Below are 17,517 nucleotides of genomic sequence, written 5' to 3' on the forward strand. Positions count from 1 at the left end.
AAGGGAGGGTGTGATATGGTCAGTGGACTTTGTGTGAGTAGTAATTCTTGCAGCTGAGTTTTGAGTAATTTGGAGCCGGTGGAGAAGTTTATCAGATATGCCAAAAAGGATGGCATTACAGTAGTCAATATGGGATGTTAACAGAGCATGAATAAGTACTTGAGTGCTGTGATATGAGAGGGAAGGGCGGAGTCTAGCAATATTGCGACGGTGGAAGAAGGCAGTACGTGAGATATTATTGATGTGAAGCCCAAAAGATAGAAAACTATCAAATATGATACCAAGGCTGTTCATTTGAGAGGAAATGTTAACAGTGCTGTCGTCAACGGTAACAGTGAAAGGGGGATTTTTGGAGAGTGTGGACTTAGAACCAATCAGAAGAACCTCATTTTTATTGCCATTGAGTTTTAAGAAATTATTAGCCATCCAATAATTTTTTTATGGGGGGGGTCACAGGGAGGTGTTTGTTTTAGTGGAGATATAAAGCTGAGTTTCATAAGTATAACAGTGAAAATGCACTCCATGATGACAGAGAATATGTCCAAGGGTTTAAAGGTAGATGATAAAGAGGAGTTGTCCCAGCACTGATCCCTGAGGGACACCCTGACTAACCAAGGCCGATTCTGACTGGACATTTGACCTGAACAAACTTTTTTCCGTCGTTGAGGTAGGATGAAAATCAGAGACGTACAGTGCTGCTAACCCCAATGTCAGCCAGGTGCTCCAATAATAGTGAATGGGAGATTGAAGGTGGTATTGAGGTCAAGCACGATGAGGATGGTCAGAAGGCCAGAGTTAGCAGCACAAAGGAGGTCATTAGTGATTTTAATAAGGGCTGTTTCAGTGCTGTGAGGTGCCACTGTCCGTTCAAGAATTTTCGCACTAAAAAGAAGGTTAGAAATGGGCTGGTAATTATTCAAATCATGAGGATCTGCACCAGTTTTTTTCAGAATTGGTGTAATGGAAGCATTGTTTTACGAGGAGGGAATAGTCACAGCCGACAGTGAAGAGTTAATTATAGATTAGATAATAGGAGAAATTGATAGAAGGCAGACTTTAACCAGCGTGGTAGGAAGGGGATCCAGTGAGCAAGTAGATGACTTAGACTTGGTAATGAGTTCCATGATATCCTCGACTGATGAAGGTTTGAAAGCCGAGAGAGTGATGGAGGATGGCAGTTCCAGTGTATTTTATAAGGGGGTATTATCTTATTATAACTAATTGCACCCAAACATTTTTGTAATAAAAGCACAGCATGGCATAACCACCAACAGTGTGATGAAATATTTAGCATTTTCTGTCCAAACAGATAGACATATCCAGCTGTAGTATGCCATAGCTCAGGCAATGCTAAGCACTCTTTTCCTGGTGTAGAAAGAGCGAGTGTAAAATGCCAATGCCTCTTTAGAACACATTAATAGCAGGATGGAGGGAAGGAACAAGTTGATTTGTTTGTGCTCACAGCACAGCGTGAGAACTGAGGTCAGAGAGGAAGAACCCCAGTCCGTATCCAAGGCTGAATGCTCAAGAAAACTAAAACAAAAGATATGAAAGACATAACCATGTGACATATGACACACTGTGTATTCAGTTGCATTTCATATTAGTTACAGTGATCTCAGTGACATACATATTATGAGTGGTGTTCCTAGCCCTATGAATCAACCATAAGCCCTTCTAGACAATTTACATACTGTAAGTCTACCTACACATTACTCTCACAAAGACTGATTTCATCAAATTTGATGCTAGAGTGACAAATCATCTGATTCAAATTCATCTGATTTCTGTTGAGATTGCGTTATGACCCCTTCCGGAAAATCATACCTCTGGTAGGTCAGGATCACATGATGATGATGTGATCACATGATCACAACGTCAGAGAAAATATACATTCCACTGTCATTACAGTGTCCTAGCATTGTCATATATTTTCATTGAAAATTGATAAATAATATGATTTAATTCACTTTAAATAACGGGCAGGGAAATTCTACATAACACTGTCGTGAACCAATATTCTCCTCTGTCACGATGTTTTATTTTAAGTCATAACACGATGCTTATTTCAACAATAATAATGTAACTTACGTGTTTTGTCAAAGTGACATCAAACTTGACAATAAGAAAGCCTATAAACATCTCCCTATGTAAATTGGTAATATAATGTCTAGTCTTTTAGTGTGTTGTTTAGCTAATTAACAAGCACTATACTAATGATATTTTCTGTTCCAGCATTATCTAGCTTTGCATGTTCTGCCCGTGCTGCGGGCGTTTCCTCTGCTTTCCTCCCCCAGTCCAAAGACATGCATGATAGGCTTATTGGTGTGTCCAAAAGTGTCTGTAGTGTATGAATGGGTGTATGAATGTGTATACGATTGTGCCCTGCGATGGATTGGCACCCTGTCCTGGGTGAACCTGGCCTTGTGCCCCATGCTGCCTGGGATAGGCTGCAGGTTCCCTGCGACCCTGTAGGATAAGTGGTATAGACAATGGATGGATGGATGGATGGATTAACAACTGCACATTCATGCAGTTATCTAATCAGCCATATATGTGGCAGCAGCACAATGCAAAAACTCATGCAGATACAGGTCAACATCTACAGGTAATGTTCATATCTAACATCAGAATGAAGGTTCGATGTTCCATGCATGCTGAGTTGCTTTTCTGCTCACCACAGTTGTAAAGAGTGATTATTTGAGTTACTATATCCTTCTAGCTCTAAGTAATCTGGCCATTTTCCTCTGACCTCTTTTATCAACAAGGCATTTCCATCCACAGAACTGTCACTCCCCCAATGTTTTTTGTACCATTCTGTGTAAACTCTAGAGACTGTTGTGTGTGAAATTCCCAGGAGATCAGCAGTTTCTGAAATACTCAAACCAACTCACAATAATAATAATAATAATAATAATAATAATAATAATAATAATAATAAGTTTTATCTATATAACACCTTTCCAGAAGCTCAAGGACACTTTACACGTCATATACATTTAACATGACAAAGTACATTAATATACATTTAAACAGAAGTTTTAATCTCAATTACAAAACAGGAAATAAAACATCAATTAGTAATAGACAGATAATGCGCTGAAAAAAGATGTGTTTTAAATTGAAAAAGATTTTTAAGTTTTAAAGATTGAAATAGAGGAGATGTCACGGAGGCTCTGAGGTAGAGAGTTCCACAGTTGAGGTGCAACTACACTGAACAACTACACCATCAATATCGACACGAATATTTCTTACAAGTGTTTGTGGCCCAGAAATCATAATCTCAGTTTTGTCAGCATTGCATTTGAGGAAATTACTGTTTAACCAAATTTTTACATCACTGATACAGGCAGTTAATGAGCTGGTGGCATGTGTTTCATCAAAACGTGCATATGTATAAATCTGGGTGTCATCATCATAGCAGTGATAACTGAGACCATGACGATGGATGATCTGACCTAGTGGGAGAATGTAAATTATGAACAGTAGTGGACCTAGTACAGAACCCTGGGGGATACCCTGAGTGAAAGGAGCATTAGGGGATTTGTTTTTCTTAATTGAGATGAAATATTGTCTGTTAGTGAGGTAGGAAGAAAACCAGGTTATAGCAGTGCCAGTAATACCAATATCTGAAAGTCAGGAAAGGAGTGTTTTGTGGCATACAGTATCAAAAGCAGAGCTCAGGTCAAGCAAGATCAGAATACTGAAAAAACCAGAGTCAGCAGAGAGGAGGAGATCATTAATAACCTTCAAGAGAGCAGTTTCTGTGCTGTGGTATAGGCGAAATCCAGATTGGAAAGTGTCATAGAGATTATTAGCTGCAAGATGTGATTGTAACTGGGAGGCTACAACTTTTTCCAGAAGTTTAGATATGAAAGACAGGTTAGAAATAGGACCATAGTTGCAGAGAGAAGTTGGGACCTTTAAGGACTGGTGTAACAGCAGTAATTTTACAATCAGTTGGAACAATGGCAGATCCAAGAGATGTGTTTATCATATGTGAAATAGGTGCTGAAATGACTGACTCACAGTGTTCAAGAAGGGAGGTTGTGGCAGGGTCCAACAAACAAGATGATGAGTTATAATGCAAAATTAAATCACTGACTGATGATGGGCAAGTGGGAATGAAGGTGGAGAAAAGGTGGACAGGGTGTTCAGACAGACATTCGTGCAGAGGATCTTCAGAAATGGAGAAATGAGTCACAAAGTTAATCAAAGCTATGTGAGTCCTGAGCCAGGGGGTGGATTAGCTTGTTCACTGTAGCAAAGAGGACTCTAGGTCTACAACTTGCTTGTTGTATAATAGAGGAAAAGTACATTGAACGTGCAGTGTTGAGTGCTGCTATGTACTTCAGATGATGTTCTATAAGAGATAATGTATGAACATTGGGGCCTGTTTTTCTACAGGGTCGTACAAGACGTTGACCCACTGTCTTCATTGCCCGCAGTTCAGGAGTAAACCAAGGCTATGAGAGAGAAGAGGGCACCAGTTTTGACTTGATGTTTGATCTGACCATTAACTGAAACTCTTGACCTGTATCTGCATGATTTTATACACTGCACTGCTGTCAGCTGATTAGATAATTGCATGACTGTGCAGGTGTACAGGTGTTCCTATTAAAGTGGACAGCGGGTGTATATTATAGTATTATTATTATTAATAATGATGTTTATCATAGTATTTATTTAATTCAACTGCAGAACCCAGGTGAGTGTCTGGTAATGCTTTTCTGCTTGCCTGTAGGCTGAGTTGAATTTCCTTTGCCAAGCACATACTGCTGAGCACGCGATCTCAAAGCAAAGTGCACACACACACACACACACACACACACACACACACACACACATATATATATATATATATATATATATAGAGAGAGAGAGAGAGAGAGAGAGAGAGAGAGAGAGAGAGAGAGATAATGCATAAGTAGTGATTGAAGATTATACACAAACACACACACATATATATATATATATATGTATGTGTGTGTGTGTGTGTCTGTAGAGAGAGAGAGAGAGAGAGAGAGAGAGAGAGAGAGAGAGAATCAGTAAGTAGTGATTGAAAAATAGAGATGAAAACATAATGGTTAAGTTCCATAAATGAACAGGGGTAATAAAATTTCCACTATTCCCAGATAATCCCCATCGGTTCCTTTTGGCTGAATGAACATGAAAAAGCATTAGTACATTAGTTAGAAATTCATAGACACAGTCATTGAGAATAATAAAGAAAATGCTTTTCTGCATGGATTAATTGTGTTGGCTTGGTTAACATGGTACATGAAGAGAAAAATAAGAAAAACCTCAGCTATAAAATTCCAAAAGAAATGAGAAGAGAGAACAACAGTGCCACATTTTTTCATCCTGCTAAGCAGATGAGCTAAAAGCAGACTCTCAAAGTCCCATTGGGTTTCAGAAGCACAGCTGCAAATGCCAGCTTTGTTAATTTCTCTTTCAAGTGCAGATTCAACTTTGTTTTTGTATGTCCATCCTCTCAGATCAGATTATGTAATTAATTCTGGCCTTTTCTGCGTCTATTTAATGTGCATATGCCATTTTATTCCAGTGTGTGCTACCGAGAACAGTGATAATGGATGATTTTATCGTTAATGATATCTAATGTTATTACTTTGGGAATATCTGTGTCAAGCACACATAATATAACTGTTATTTTTAGCAATGCCACAAAAGCCTGGTAAGAATTACATGAAAAATCTACATTAACTGCATTTCTATTTAAAAGTTTGTAATGTGCTTAGTGGTTCTAGTGCTAATTTGTTCATTGGTTCTTTATCCTCTGTTATTCCTGTGAGTTACAATGGCATTGACAGTTAGCAGTCAGGTTTCACTCTTAGCCCTTAAAAATACACAAAAACATTCAATGTCATGTCAATGATAAATCCAACATAGAAGTAGTGGAGACAGCAAATGCTGGACTCAAAATTCCAAACTGCAATGCAGGTATACAATGGTGTCGCATTGAGTTATGGCAGAGACTCAGCTTGGCTAGTTAGTGACCTATGAGATGACAAGCAAAGTGTTGACAGTGGTAGTAACATGATATTTGAAGCTTTGGAAACCTTTTGAGTGTTTGAGACAGTGTACATATGGGGAGGTGGAAGCAGGACGTACTAAAATACTAAAGGGCTGCTGCATCTGTCTCTTTAGTGGTTTGTGAACTAGAGATTTGGAAAATGTAAATATCCATTGTTTCTATTGTGATTTTCTGAATATGTATATATATATATATATATATATATATATATATATATATATATATATATATATATATACACATACATACATATATATCGTGTGGACTGTGATCTTAGTAATATTCATGGAGCAACTTTTTGGATATTTGAGTATGATATTCACTGAGATCAGACTGCGACTGGCAATGTTCTCCCTTTTCATCCTTTATGAACATACAATCAAACAATGCCTGGGAGACAGGAAAAGCAAGATGCAATTCTAAAAATCTGATTTGGCCTGTAGCTGTAATGTCTGAGTACTCTCATGTGATGAACAAAGATCTGAAAAGGCTTTGATGAGCTGTGAGGAAAAGCTCAAACTATACTCCTAATTCAATTCTGATGGAAAAAAAAAAAATCCCTTTTCTTGCAGTGGTCTTCATTGTTGGAGCTTGATGTGTAACTCTATACTGACCATTACAGCTAGACCAGTGTGCTTAAATTTGAGTACCTCTCTCAGCCCAGGCAGACACAGACATGATGAAGACATCAATGAAATGAATGATGGCCTCTTTTTACTGCTGAATCAGGATTTATGGCTGTGCTGTGATCTAGCATTGACTAATGGTTGGAACCATGTGGTCTCCTCATAGCTGTTGTAAACACAGTAATGTTTATATGAGTTGATGCAAGCTATGCTTGAAACTGCAGCATGCAAAAACAGACATATTCCAAAAGAAACATTGGAAGTCTTCAAGTGTCGTCCTTCTCTACAGTAAAACTATGTCAATATGACTGAACCTGTGGTATAACCCTAAAGAAATTGTATTTCTTATTCAAGTTCATCAAGCAGCATCAGTTCATCAGTTCTTTGTCATTCGTGCATTCCAAATCTCATCACCTGCTGCACTACACACATTGGCAGTGGCAATCTGGTTGACGGTAGAACAGTTTTTCTAGATGGATTAATTACTATAAACAGATGACAGATGATCTTTTCTGAATCAGGAACATGCAGGTATGGGGACATTGACAAAACCGAATGAAACAGTGTAGCACAAAGTCATCATATAACTCTCCTGTTAGCTCAATACATAGATTACATAACGATGAAACAGTCTCAAATATTTTTTGTTGTGATGCAAACAGAGAACACCACATCTCTGACTAAAACCTTTGCAAATGAACATTTTGTTGAGACTACACACAACATCAAAACATTAAAAAATTTTAACAGGACAGGATAAGGACTATGGCTATGATGGTTGTTTCCCTGAGTCTTTATTAACTACCTAACTATTATTACATTATGTTATCACATTACATTATCTACCACTTTATACCCTAGTCAATTAGGTTTCTACACAGCGAAAACATGGGTTTGGAAGCACATTAGAGCTTTCTTTTGCTTGGTGGTCTAGCTAATGATGGAATCATCTGTCCATCCCTGTACAAGATACTAAGAATATCCTAGATTTATGCAGAAATTCATACACTGACCTTACGGAGAGTTGCACTCTACCATTCTCAGCTCCAACTGAACAACTGGACTTAAACTGGCCTGACTCTGTGGTTGGTAGTTCTTGCTGTAACATAGAGAACTGAAACGTTGCCTCTGATCAGTGTTTATAGTCACTATCCCAGTTGGCCACAGCATAGTACCTTTTCTACTTTTTTTCATTAAGCATACTGGTTTTGTGTTGGATATCGTGCCATGACGCAGGACCAGAAAAAGTAATGTTGTGGTTATCTTTGATCACATGTAGGGAAGCATAATGCAGTTTTGATGCAAATTTCCTAATTACTTTTCTGATTCGTGCCAGAGAAGACTTTCCAGTTGGCTTGGTGTTATTGATGAACAACCACTGCACTAAGAGTGATGCTTTGCTGCTAACATAAATATTACATGCATTCACACAATTCACAGCTATTCAATAGCTGTTTGTAAATTCAGACCCATTAGTTGGATTGTACTGAATAGTATTAAAAGCATCACATGTTGTTACTAGAAGACTAAGGCATTCTGGATGTGCATTCAGTGTGTATATTTATAGAGCAATAATTAGCACTGATTTCTAGTTAGCCTTTGTCATAGGCTATTATCAAAGGTATCAAAGGTTTGAACCAATTTACATCCAATTTGAGCAGTGGTTTCTTTGTATAAACCTTTGTTTAAAGCACCCACTTCACAGTAAGGCTAATTTGCTTGGGAATAATCCTACTGTGAATGTTTAATGCCAGGGAAAGCTGTTGAGCAACTTGATCTAGACCATAAAAAGGCAATAAGAACAAATTTGTACTTATAGTGATGAAGATGACATAACACACACCATCCACCTGCTGCCAATGCACTTGAAAACATATGCTAATAACTTAATTTAATGAATTAAATGATAGTATTGCTTATTTTGATTTTAAATTCTAGTCCAGTCAGAATTGATCAAATAAGCTGAGGGCAATGAACTGGAAAATCTTGGCTGAAAAATAATAGGAAAGAAAAGAGAGAAGTGACAAGTGTACATGCTTGTTTGAAAATTAGGGTGTTCTTACATGTGAGGCTTGGCTCAGCATCAAGCTTTCCATGGTCTAAGCAGTGGGGCATAATCCTTAAAGCATGACTCACGCAATTGCATTAATTTGTAATTTCTGACAATGATCCAACATTTTGCTATCATCACCTTCATTTCAGAGCACTGCGCAACCCAATTTGGAGCCCTTTTTGTCCCCAGGGAATCTTTCAACAGGAGGCCATACACAGCAGATCCCTCTAACGAGCACAGGATGGAAGGACAGCTGAGCCGTGTGTGTGTATGTGTGTGTGTGTGTGTGTGTGTGTATGGAAAACAAGGGAAAGGTTCTGGTGTACCATCTTCAATCCTATTTGCAACCACTGATTATTCTTCTTTATTTAGCTAGAGTGAGTACACTCCCTGCCTTCATTATCCTTTGATGGGTGAAAGTACCAGGCATACATGCACTAAATTTTACTGGGATCTTCAGATACCTTTTTAGTAGTCTCTCTCTCTCTCTCTCTCTCTCTCTCTCTCTCTCTCTCTCTCTCTCTTTTCAATAAAATCTTATATGTTATGAAACTCATGAAACAAGACTGAAGTAACCTCAGCTGTTTAAACTGCTACAGTATAACCACACCTAGAACATTCTGGCATTCTTACCATTCTTGGTCATCCTGGAATTTGATAGTGAATGGGTTTGGCACCTTATTATCTCTATAGCATTAGCTAATCCGAACCAGATTTAAGAGTACCTTGTTGTCATGTACCAAATGTTTTCCTTGAGAATCTACTTTAGTGGCAGGAAAAAAGTTCTTCAATGGACACGTTCTATACCTGATTTTTTTTTGGCTGTAAGGTTTGTGTTTAAAGGTGGTGGTTCAGACACTATTGAAAACCCCAGTCTTGGATGTTTCAAGAAGAATCTGGCATCCACACAGGCGTGAGCTACATTTTAATGAACTGAATGACGATTCCAGAAGGTGCGTAAGCCAACTCTGAATATGAGTAACTTTTCCACATGTATTAACTTAATTCTAATTATGTAATTTACCAAAATATGAGGAAAGTACATATTATGTTTTATTTATTGACATTACATATTTGTAGTAGACCTTACTCAATGTGAAATCACTATCTGGTGGCACTGTACCAGTGTAAACAGGTTCTGTGCTCAAGAGCCACAGTGTGCTAAGCAAGGCCAGTGAAGGGAAAGTTAATAAACAGTGGTTTACAGCAGGTGGGCCAACAAACATGTCTTCACAACCAGAGCCATCTGCTTTTAACTCCAACTGTTTACTCAAAGCCTACCAGAGGGGACAACTGTCTCCTTCCTCTGTATGCTTTACTAGAACGCTTCTAAAACCTGTCATATAAAGTAAAGATGACAAAACCCTCCCAGGATGTATTCTACTGTCAATTTTCTGTCTACACAGAACTGATGCTTCTACTTTAATGGAAATGAAGTGCAGACACAGCAGGCGCAATAATGTGAATGCAGGATTCAAAATGCATGTATTTGTCAATCCAAGAAGATATTTGGAGCCATTTGGCTCTTATTAGTAAGCAGAAATGATTACTGATGCCCTAAGAGCCAAAATTCACATCCCCACAGGAAAGCTGTAGCAAATTATCCATGAAATGCTCAGAAACTCCCACATTTAAAGAAAAAGGTGGGGCTCATAGGAGATTTAAAAAATGCTGCTATGTGTTTTACCTGAGAATGTAAAACACATGGTCTCATTTTCCAAATGTTAATCATCTGAATGATTTTCTCATGTGTATGTGATACTGCATCCAATATGTAACCCATGGGCATATTAAACTTGAGTGCTCACAATGAAATAGACAACAAGGAAATATTTCGATGATTATATCTGTTTCTCCTGAGATTCCAATTCTAATTCCAAGCAAGTGTTGTACACAATAAATAATGTAAAATGATAGCGGTTTGGCAATGTGTATTTGGTGGCGAGGGAGCTGAATGCCTGGCTGGCTGGGAGACATAGTGTTTTCACAATCATTAAGAGACAGGATGCTTCCCGAAAACAGAAGGGGGAAAAAAATTAAAACACAACTAGCAGCTTCCAAGACATGTGTGTTTTTCATCATGTTTAGCTGTGAAAGCTGATTTAAGAGTGGCAAAACACTCACATGACAGTTCAACAGTGTTTGTAACAATATTCTGGAAAAATATCCACTTAAGAGTGAGTGTGTGTGTGTGTGTGTGTGTGTGTGTGTGTGTGTGTGTGTTTCAAAGTGGTTAGGGGGACAGGCCAACCTCGAAAGATTGGCCAGTAAGGAGGAATATTTCTGCTTCTGCAATGTTATTAATTGTCTGAGCCTTAAGTAGACCACAAAAGCAAATGTAGCCTGCAGGTTCCACTGTCCCTGTTTCTAAACAGAGCACATATGATACCCCTCAGCTCACATCTACCCATCACTCCTCCCATTACAGAGAAGGAAAACAAGCAGGGAGCTAACATCCTTCCTACTTCCCAGTACGATGTGACAAAGTGGAATCCTTGTTCAGCTGCCTAACATTAAAACGTGACACTTTTTATCATTTACATTCAACAGCTCAAAAAGGAATTTGTATTAAACCACATTGAGAGTCCTCTGGTTTCTAGCCTCCATATGTGCTTAGGTATGTGCATGTGGGCTTTCCTCTTTGATTTAGACCACAGTGTTATATATACAGCTCAAATGTAAAGATTCTTATATGGACGATTATTGCTATGTAAAAATAAGTATTTTCTCCAATGATCAGAGTGGAAAATTTAATCACTGTGTGTAATGTTTGGTTTACACAGTAATGTTACATTTTTTAGTGCTCATAATTCTGGAGAAAAAAAATAACTGCAGACAGTAACAGCAAGAGGTGACAGCTGGTGAGTTGGATCCAATGCTGGCAGTGGTTTAAAATTCCTGTGAGCAGCAGCTTCCTGTTTTCTACTCTTCTTCTTCTGCTTTTTTTTTTGCTTTCCTAATGAAAAGGTTTCAGCAGAGTCTGCTTTCACTTCATCAAGGACACTGGGATTTTCCATGTAGTGTCATGCCACTTTGCCTATCAATAAGCTTCAACAGGGTGTGGTGGACCGAGCACATAACTTCTAGGGGAAATAACAAACAAGAGGATGTCTTTTTTTTTTCTGTGGCAGGCCTGATAAGGGCCAGGATAAGGGAGACATGATCATTAGGTCTTTTAGTGAAAGTGACATTCAGACATCTTATTCATAATGGTTTATATCAATGGCTGTATAGAACGTATCACCAAACCAGCTGGTATTTGCTTTTAAATGCTTTATTTCAGCATGGAAAAATCAATGCCAGGTCTGGCTTAATAACAGTGTGGTATACATTATTACTGAGGGGCGGACAAATCAGTATTTACCAGGTATCAGGACAAGCAAATTATCATTAGTTATTAATTCCCAGATCCCACCGGAATTAATTATTTAATTATTTAACTCGTCTAACATCTTCGTATTCCTATTTCTCAATGGAGAAAATGACCTCGATGTGGTGCACAATGCACTTTTCCGAATCTCTCAACCAGCTGCCCTACACAAGTGAACAGAGGACATAGTCTGGCTCTCAGTAGGAACTATTTTTACTAGGCATATAAATTAGCTTGAACAGATGGTAGACATTCTTTTCATAAACAGTGACAAAATGAGCAGTGCAGCAGAAGAACTATCACGCTACAACATCACACAGTCACCTCACAATTAAACCCTTGGTTGAGAGTAAATGAAAACACCAGCCAGACTCCATTAACATCTTTATGTGCAATGAGAGAACACCAGACCTCATAGCTAAAATGCTAGCTAAAGACTTTTTGGCTTTTTGTCAAAGGTACAAACATGATGCTTCATCACAAGACACATTATCAGCAGGGGATAAAGACTGGGTATGTAAAGTTGCCTCTCCGAGGACTCAGGTAATCTCTTATTTTCCACAGTGTCTATTAATGCACACAATTTCTCTGTCATATTTTTGAGCTAAATTATGTTATTTGCCACTTTTTAGCTTAGTTAACTGGACTGCCAGGCAAACATAATATATAACTTGGCAGCACACTGGAGCTTGGATTTGCCCAATGAGCTAGCTAATGAGTTTATGCATTGCCCTCACCTGTTTCTAATACAGTTTGGGTACTGTGGTGTTGTTGCACTGTTGTTTGTCTGGTAGTTTTTATTGTTGCCATACTAACCACTGGCCTGGCACATTCCTGATTGCGGATTTAAACTATTAAGCTGCCTCTTCAAGAGAACATTCGTCTTTGTACTCTGACAGTTCTTTGGGTTTGTTAGCAGCAGCAGGCCCATTAAAGTCTGACCTATAATTGCAGCTTTCTCCATGTCCTTTCAGGTTCAGGTTTGCATGCAGTATCAATTAACTCTCGGCTGAAGGAAAAGTGCAAGTCAAGTGCTTTCAATTCAAGGCAAGAGAATTTTTTCACTGCATATTACGTTTACAGAGGCATGAAATGTTGCAAATCCATGTTTGAAAATGTATTAAACACACAGTTCATGTATACTGGTGTGACAAGGTGGGCATGTTAGAGATTAACTAAACAATGCTTACACAAAATCAACAGAGTGGAATAGTAATGACATAGAAAGACACTTTTAACCCTGTGTTTCTGCAGATGACACTGCAAAGACCCTATAATGAGACACTAGAGCCATATCACCCTGCAGCTCTTGCCTGGTTTCTCACTGAAGCTAAGCAGGGTTAAGCCTGGCTAGTACTTAGATGGGAGACCTCCTGGGGAAAACTTAGATTGCTGCTGGAAGTGGTATTAGTGAGGCCAGCAGGGGGTGCTCACCCAGTGTTGGGCCTAATGTCCCAGTATAGTGATGGGGACACTATACAGTAAAAACAGCACCTTACAGATGAGATGTTAAACACTGGTCATTGAAAATCCCAGGATGCTTCTTGTAAAAAAGTAGGGGCTCCCTGGTGTTCTGGTAAAATTCTCATCTAACCCTCAAAAAACCCTCATCTATCATGGCCCCCCTAATAATCTCCATCCCTGAATTGGCTACATCACTCTCATCCGCTCTCCACCAATAGGTGGTGTGTGGTGGGCGTTGTGGCTGCCATCGCATCATCCAGGTGGATGCTGCACACTAATGGTGGTTGAGGAGACACCTCCCCCCATTCAATGTAAAGCTATATAAATCTAAGGAATTATTAGTCTTGACATCAACTAGTTCTAAACAAGTACATGCTTATCTGGGGCTGTTGACATCATCCCATTCCATCAGCATTATCAGTTACAATTCAATACTCTGTGGTCTGCCATGTGCTGAAAACAGAATATCCTGCAAACACCACTCTGCACTCTAAATACACAGTAAGCTAGTATGTGCATAAAATCTGAACAGAAATATGGACAATGCAATAGAGTAAGCAGGGGTGTGGCCATGTCTGTGGCACAGGGTGGCAGCTGCCACCCTTTCAATAAGTCTTGCCACTCCACCTCTGACCTAAAAGAGGTCTACCAGTCCTGTGTAATTCCTGCTGAACAAATTCTAGCTCATGTTGTTGTAACTGTAGGTAACTTGACCAAATTCACTGATAATTATGAATAATAGGCCTACATCAACTATGAAGCCTATACAGTAATGTCATAATGTAGTCATTCATGCTGCATCAGGAACTGCAAATGCTTTGTCTCATACATAATTAGGTGTCTAAATCCATAAAAAACATACAGTCTAGTAAATGTGTTCATAGCATCAGACTGTCCATATACAGACGAAATGGGTTTTGCATAGCAATGCATTAACTTCTGAGAGGTTAAGAATAATTAGTTGAATTGTATGATTAATATTTCAGGTCACATTGAAATGCTGCAAAGAAGAAAGCTCTGCAGTCACCTCCAAACACTGTCGTCTTTCCAGAAAAAAAGCGTCTAAGCAATAATTAATCATAGAATGAATCGAATCGTCTACAAGACGCGTCTATGTAATGTTTCTGTTGGACTACAGAAGATAAAAAGCTATTATTATTATTATTATTATTTAATAGAACCTTCTTTGCCCTTCACCGGCGTAAGGAAGCGTGTAATGTTCGGGATGTTACCCGTTACCTCTGAGCAGCGCGCGGCATCGAGTGTTGCTCCTCCGCTTCCTCAAATAACAGGATCCGTTCTCGGACGGAAACTGCGCAACGCCTTGAGCTCGCCTCGCACGTGAGCAGTCTGAATGAAGAGTAGACGTGAGAAATGGGACGCAGGAGCAGCTCATCTGAGCGCAGAGACACGGACGTTCCGCGCGCACAGCGTCCTCCTTCTCGCTCGCGCTCAGTTTCGTCTGCCCCGCGCGCACGCCCCAATGAATAATGGATGCGCTTCGATGCGCGCGAGACTTCTGCCCTGTTCTAGAGCAGTGTGTGTGGTGGCGCGCGGGCGGCCTCACGCTCGGGTTACAGGTGTCCCTATTCAGCTGAAACTCTGGCCCTCATCCCGCTTTTGTCCGGCCGGATAAGAGCTGAACGCCGGGGAGGTGTGGGTTAAATGGTGGATGCTGAAAAGCGGCATCTTTTGTTGTATAAACACAAACTATGTGTGGAACAATTGAGAATGGCAAACTACACGCGCACCTGCAAAGTTGCAAAGCGCCAATGGCATCCGAAGAATGTCTGCATAATAATGTTCAGATATCGTTTGGGGAATTTGACAGGAAATTTATTACTTCCAGAAATTGTTTGCATGCCCCCTACATGCTCTCTCTCTCTCTCTCTCTCTCTCTCACACACACACACACACACACACACACACACACGTTCACAGTGTGTTGCAGAACATTATGTGACCCTAAATTCATAAGCTGTGCAATGCAACTTGTATGAAAAGTTGCAGAGATAAAAGTTTAAGGTTAGGGTAGGAGGAATGCATTTGTACCCTTTCTTACAACCGAATTCATATGAAATTGAATGAAATCCAGCCACACTGCTTTTACTTGCCCATATTCATACCAAAATCAATCACTATAACCACACAAAAGTAGGCTATTATAACTATTGAAGCTTAAGCTGCTGCCTCAAAATAGCTTAGCCTTAGATAAATGACAAATATTTCCCAGATTTTCTGTCACGGAGATCAAAATTTGCCTCATTTCTGATTGTTCTTTTTCATCTTTAACCAGTCCATTTAGCAAACTGCATTCCTGATGAACAGCATAATGCCTTACAGCTCCACTCCACTCAAGTCTAATAGATGCAGAACTGACACACAATAGCGTTAGTCAATGGCTAAATATATTAGCTCACTAATCATTTTGACAGTGCAATGAGGTTATGATAATTATAGTATAATTAGGAAGGAAACAGGCACATGAAACCCTGTCCAGACACAAACCAGCAGTTAGAGTCATACTCCAGTACTTTGTACTGCGCAGGTCTTTTTTTTTTCCTAACCAAATTACCAAGACATAAATTGGCTACAACTCACTGCTGCACTGATAATAAACAAAAGATTGTGGGTTTCTAAAGATCATGCTTCTAAATTTATTTCAACATTTTCATTTTCATATGATGTGCTGCCTTAAATTTAGGTTTTGAGATAAGTTATGTTATTCTTATTCCATTTATGGAAACACCAACATTTATTGTTGTTAGTGATGCTGTAATAAGGTTCCTTTCCTGCTATAGTTTTCAGGCATGTTCTTATTTCAGTGATCAACTCACGTTTACTCAAAGAGTACAAAAACATCATTGTTTCTGTGCGGATGTAGTCATATCTTTAAGAAATTACACACCTGGAGCTTTGCAAAACCACACACCTATACTTTACACTTGATTTACTATGGTCTACGTAGCTATGTAGCTATGTAGGTGATATGTAGCTATTATTCCTCCTTAATGAAATGGTTTAAATGAAACAATTTGTTGAGAGGAATAAAATCAAGCAGCATTTTGCAAAAAAATCTGCAGTGCAAACCTGCGTGCAGCTGTGACAGATGGCTGTTTGCGATGGAGTTTGCAGATTAGACTCACCGGTTGGGTGTATGATGATCTCGCAGGCACTCCTGGGAAAAGGCCGTGCTCTGCTGTCAGCAATACACAGCGAGCTTTCTCACTACCTGCAACACAAAGCCAGACTGATCAAGATCATTACTGTATCAAAGACATCTGTAGGACTTAAATAATGTATTCATGAGACAGGAATCATAGCAGATTTCCCGTTAAGCATCAACAGCCGTAATAGCTCATAATTAAGTAATAAGTTGTTAGTTCACAATAATATCATATAATGTAACACAGGTTCACAACCCTGGTACTGGAGTAACTTTTGTCCTACATTTTAGTGTTTCTCTTGTTGTAAAACACCCACTTCTACTTCGGTTGTTAATTAGCTTATAATATTACTAGTATGATATTTATAGTGGCACAACAATCATGACCTCTATAGTATTATCAGACATCATGTTGACTTACTCAATGACTTGATGCTCCCATCATCATAATTAATACCTATTATCAGAGCTTAATACCAATGCTAATGTCAGAGCTGTATTCATCTATTATTGGTGTAACACACTGACACTGTATCTGTTTAGTGCTCCGAATATCTGTAAACCTGAGGTGGCTGTGGCTTAAACTGGAAGGCTTTTTGTCCTATTTTTTTATATGAAGCCTACCACTATGTACAAATACCAGGACTATGAGGATGGTCTGTGAATTCTAGCTCTGACAGTTCCTCAACCTCAGCTACATCACTCCAGTTCATAATTGGTCTAAACTAGAAATGTGTGCCGACATGTTTTTGAAAATTTTTATATATATATATATATATATAT

General features: G+C 39.0%; 1 protein-coding gene across 2 annotated transcripts in view; it reads right to left on the bottom strand.

Moving 5' to 3' along the window:
* The window catches only part of LOC128620559 (A-kinase anchor protein 2), an 83,496-nt gene that overhangs the window by 26,976 nt on the left and 39,003 nt on the right, over positions 1–17,517 (bottom strand). For both annotated transcript variants that reach the window (XM_053645699.1, XM_053645700.1), the window contains exon 9: positions 16,715–16,800. In XM_053645699.1, the coding sequence (XP_053501674.1) occupies positions 16,715–16,800 (86 nt within the window). The remainder of the gene's footprint in view (positions 1–16,714; positions 16,801–17,517) is intronic.

The sequence above is a fragment of the Ictalurus furcatus genome, chromosome 16 (genome assembly GCF_023375685.1).
Source record: "Ictalurus furcatus strain D&B chromosome 16, Billie_1.0, whole genome shotgun sequence".
Classification (NCBI taxonomy): Eukaryota; Metazoa; Chordata; class Actinopteri; order Siluriformes; family Ictaluridae; genus Ictalurus; species Ictalurus furcatus.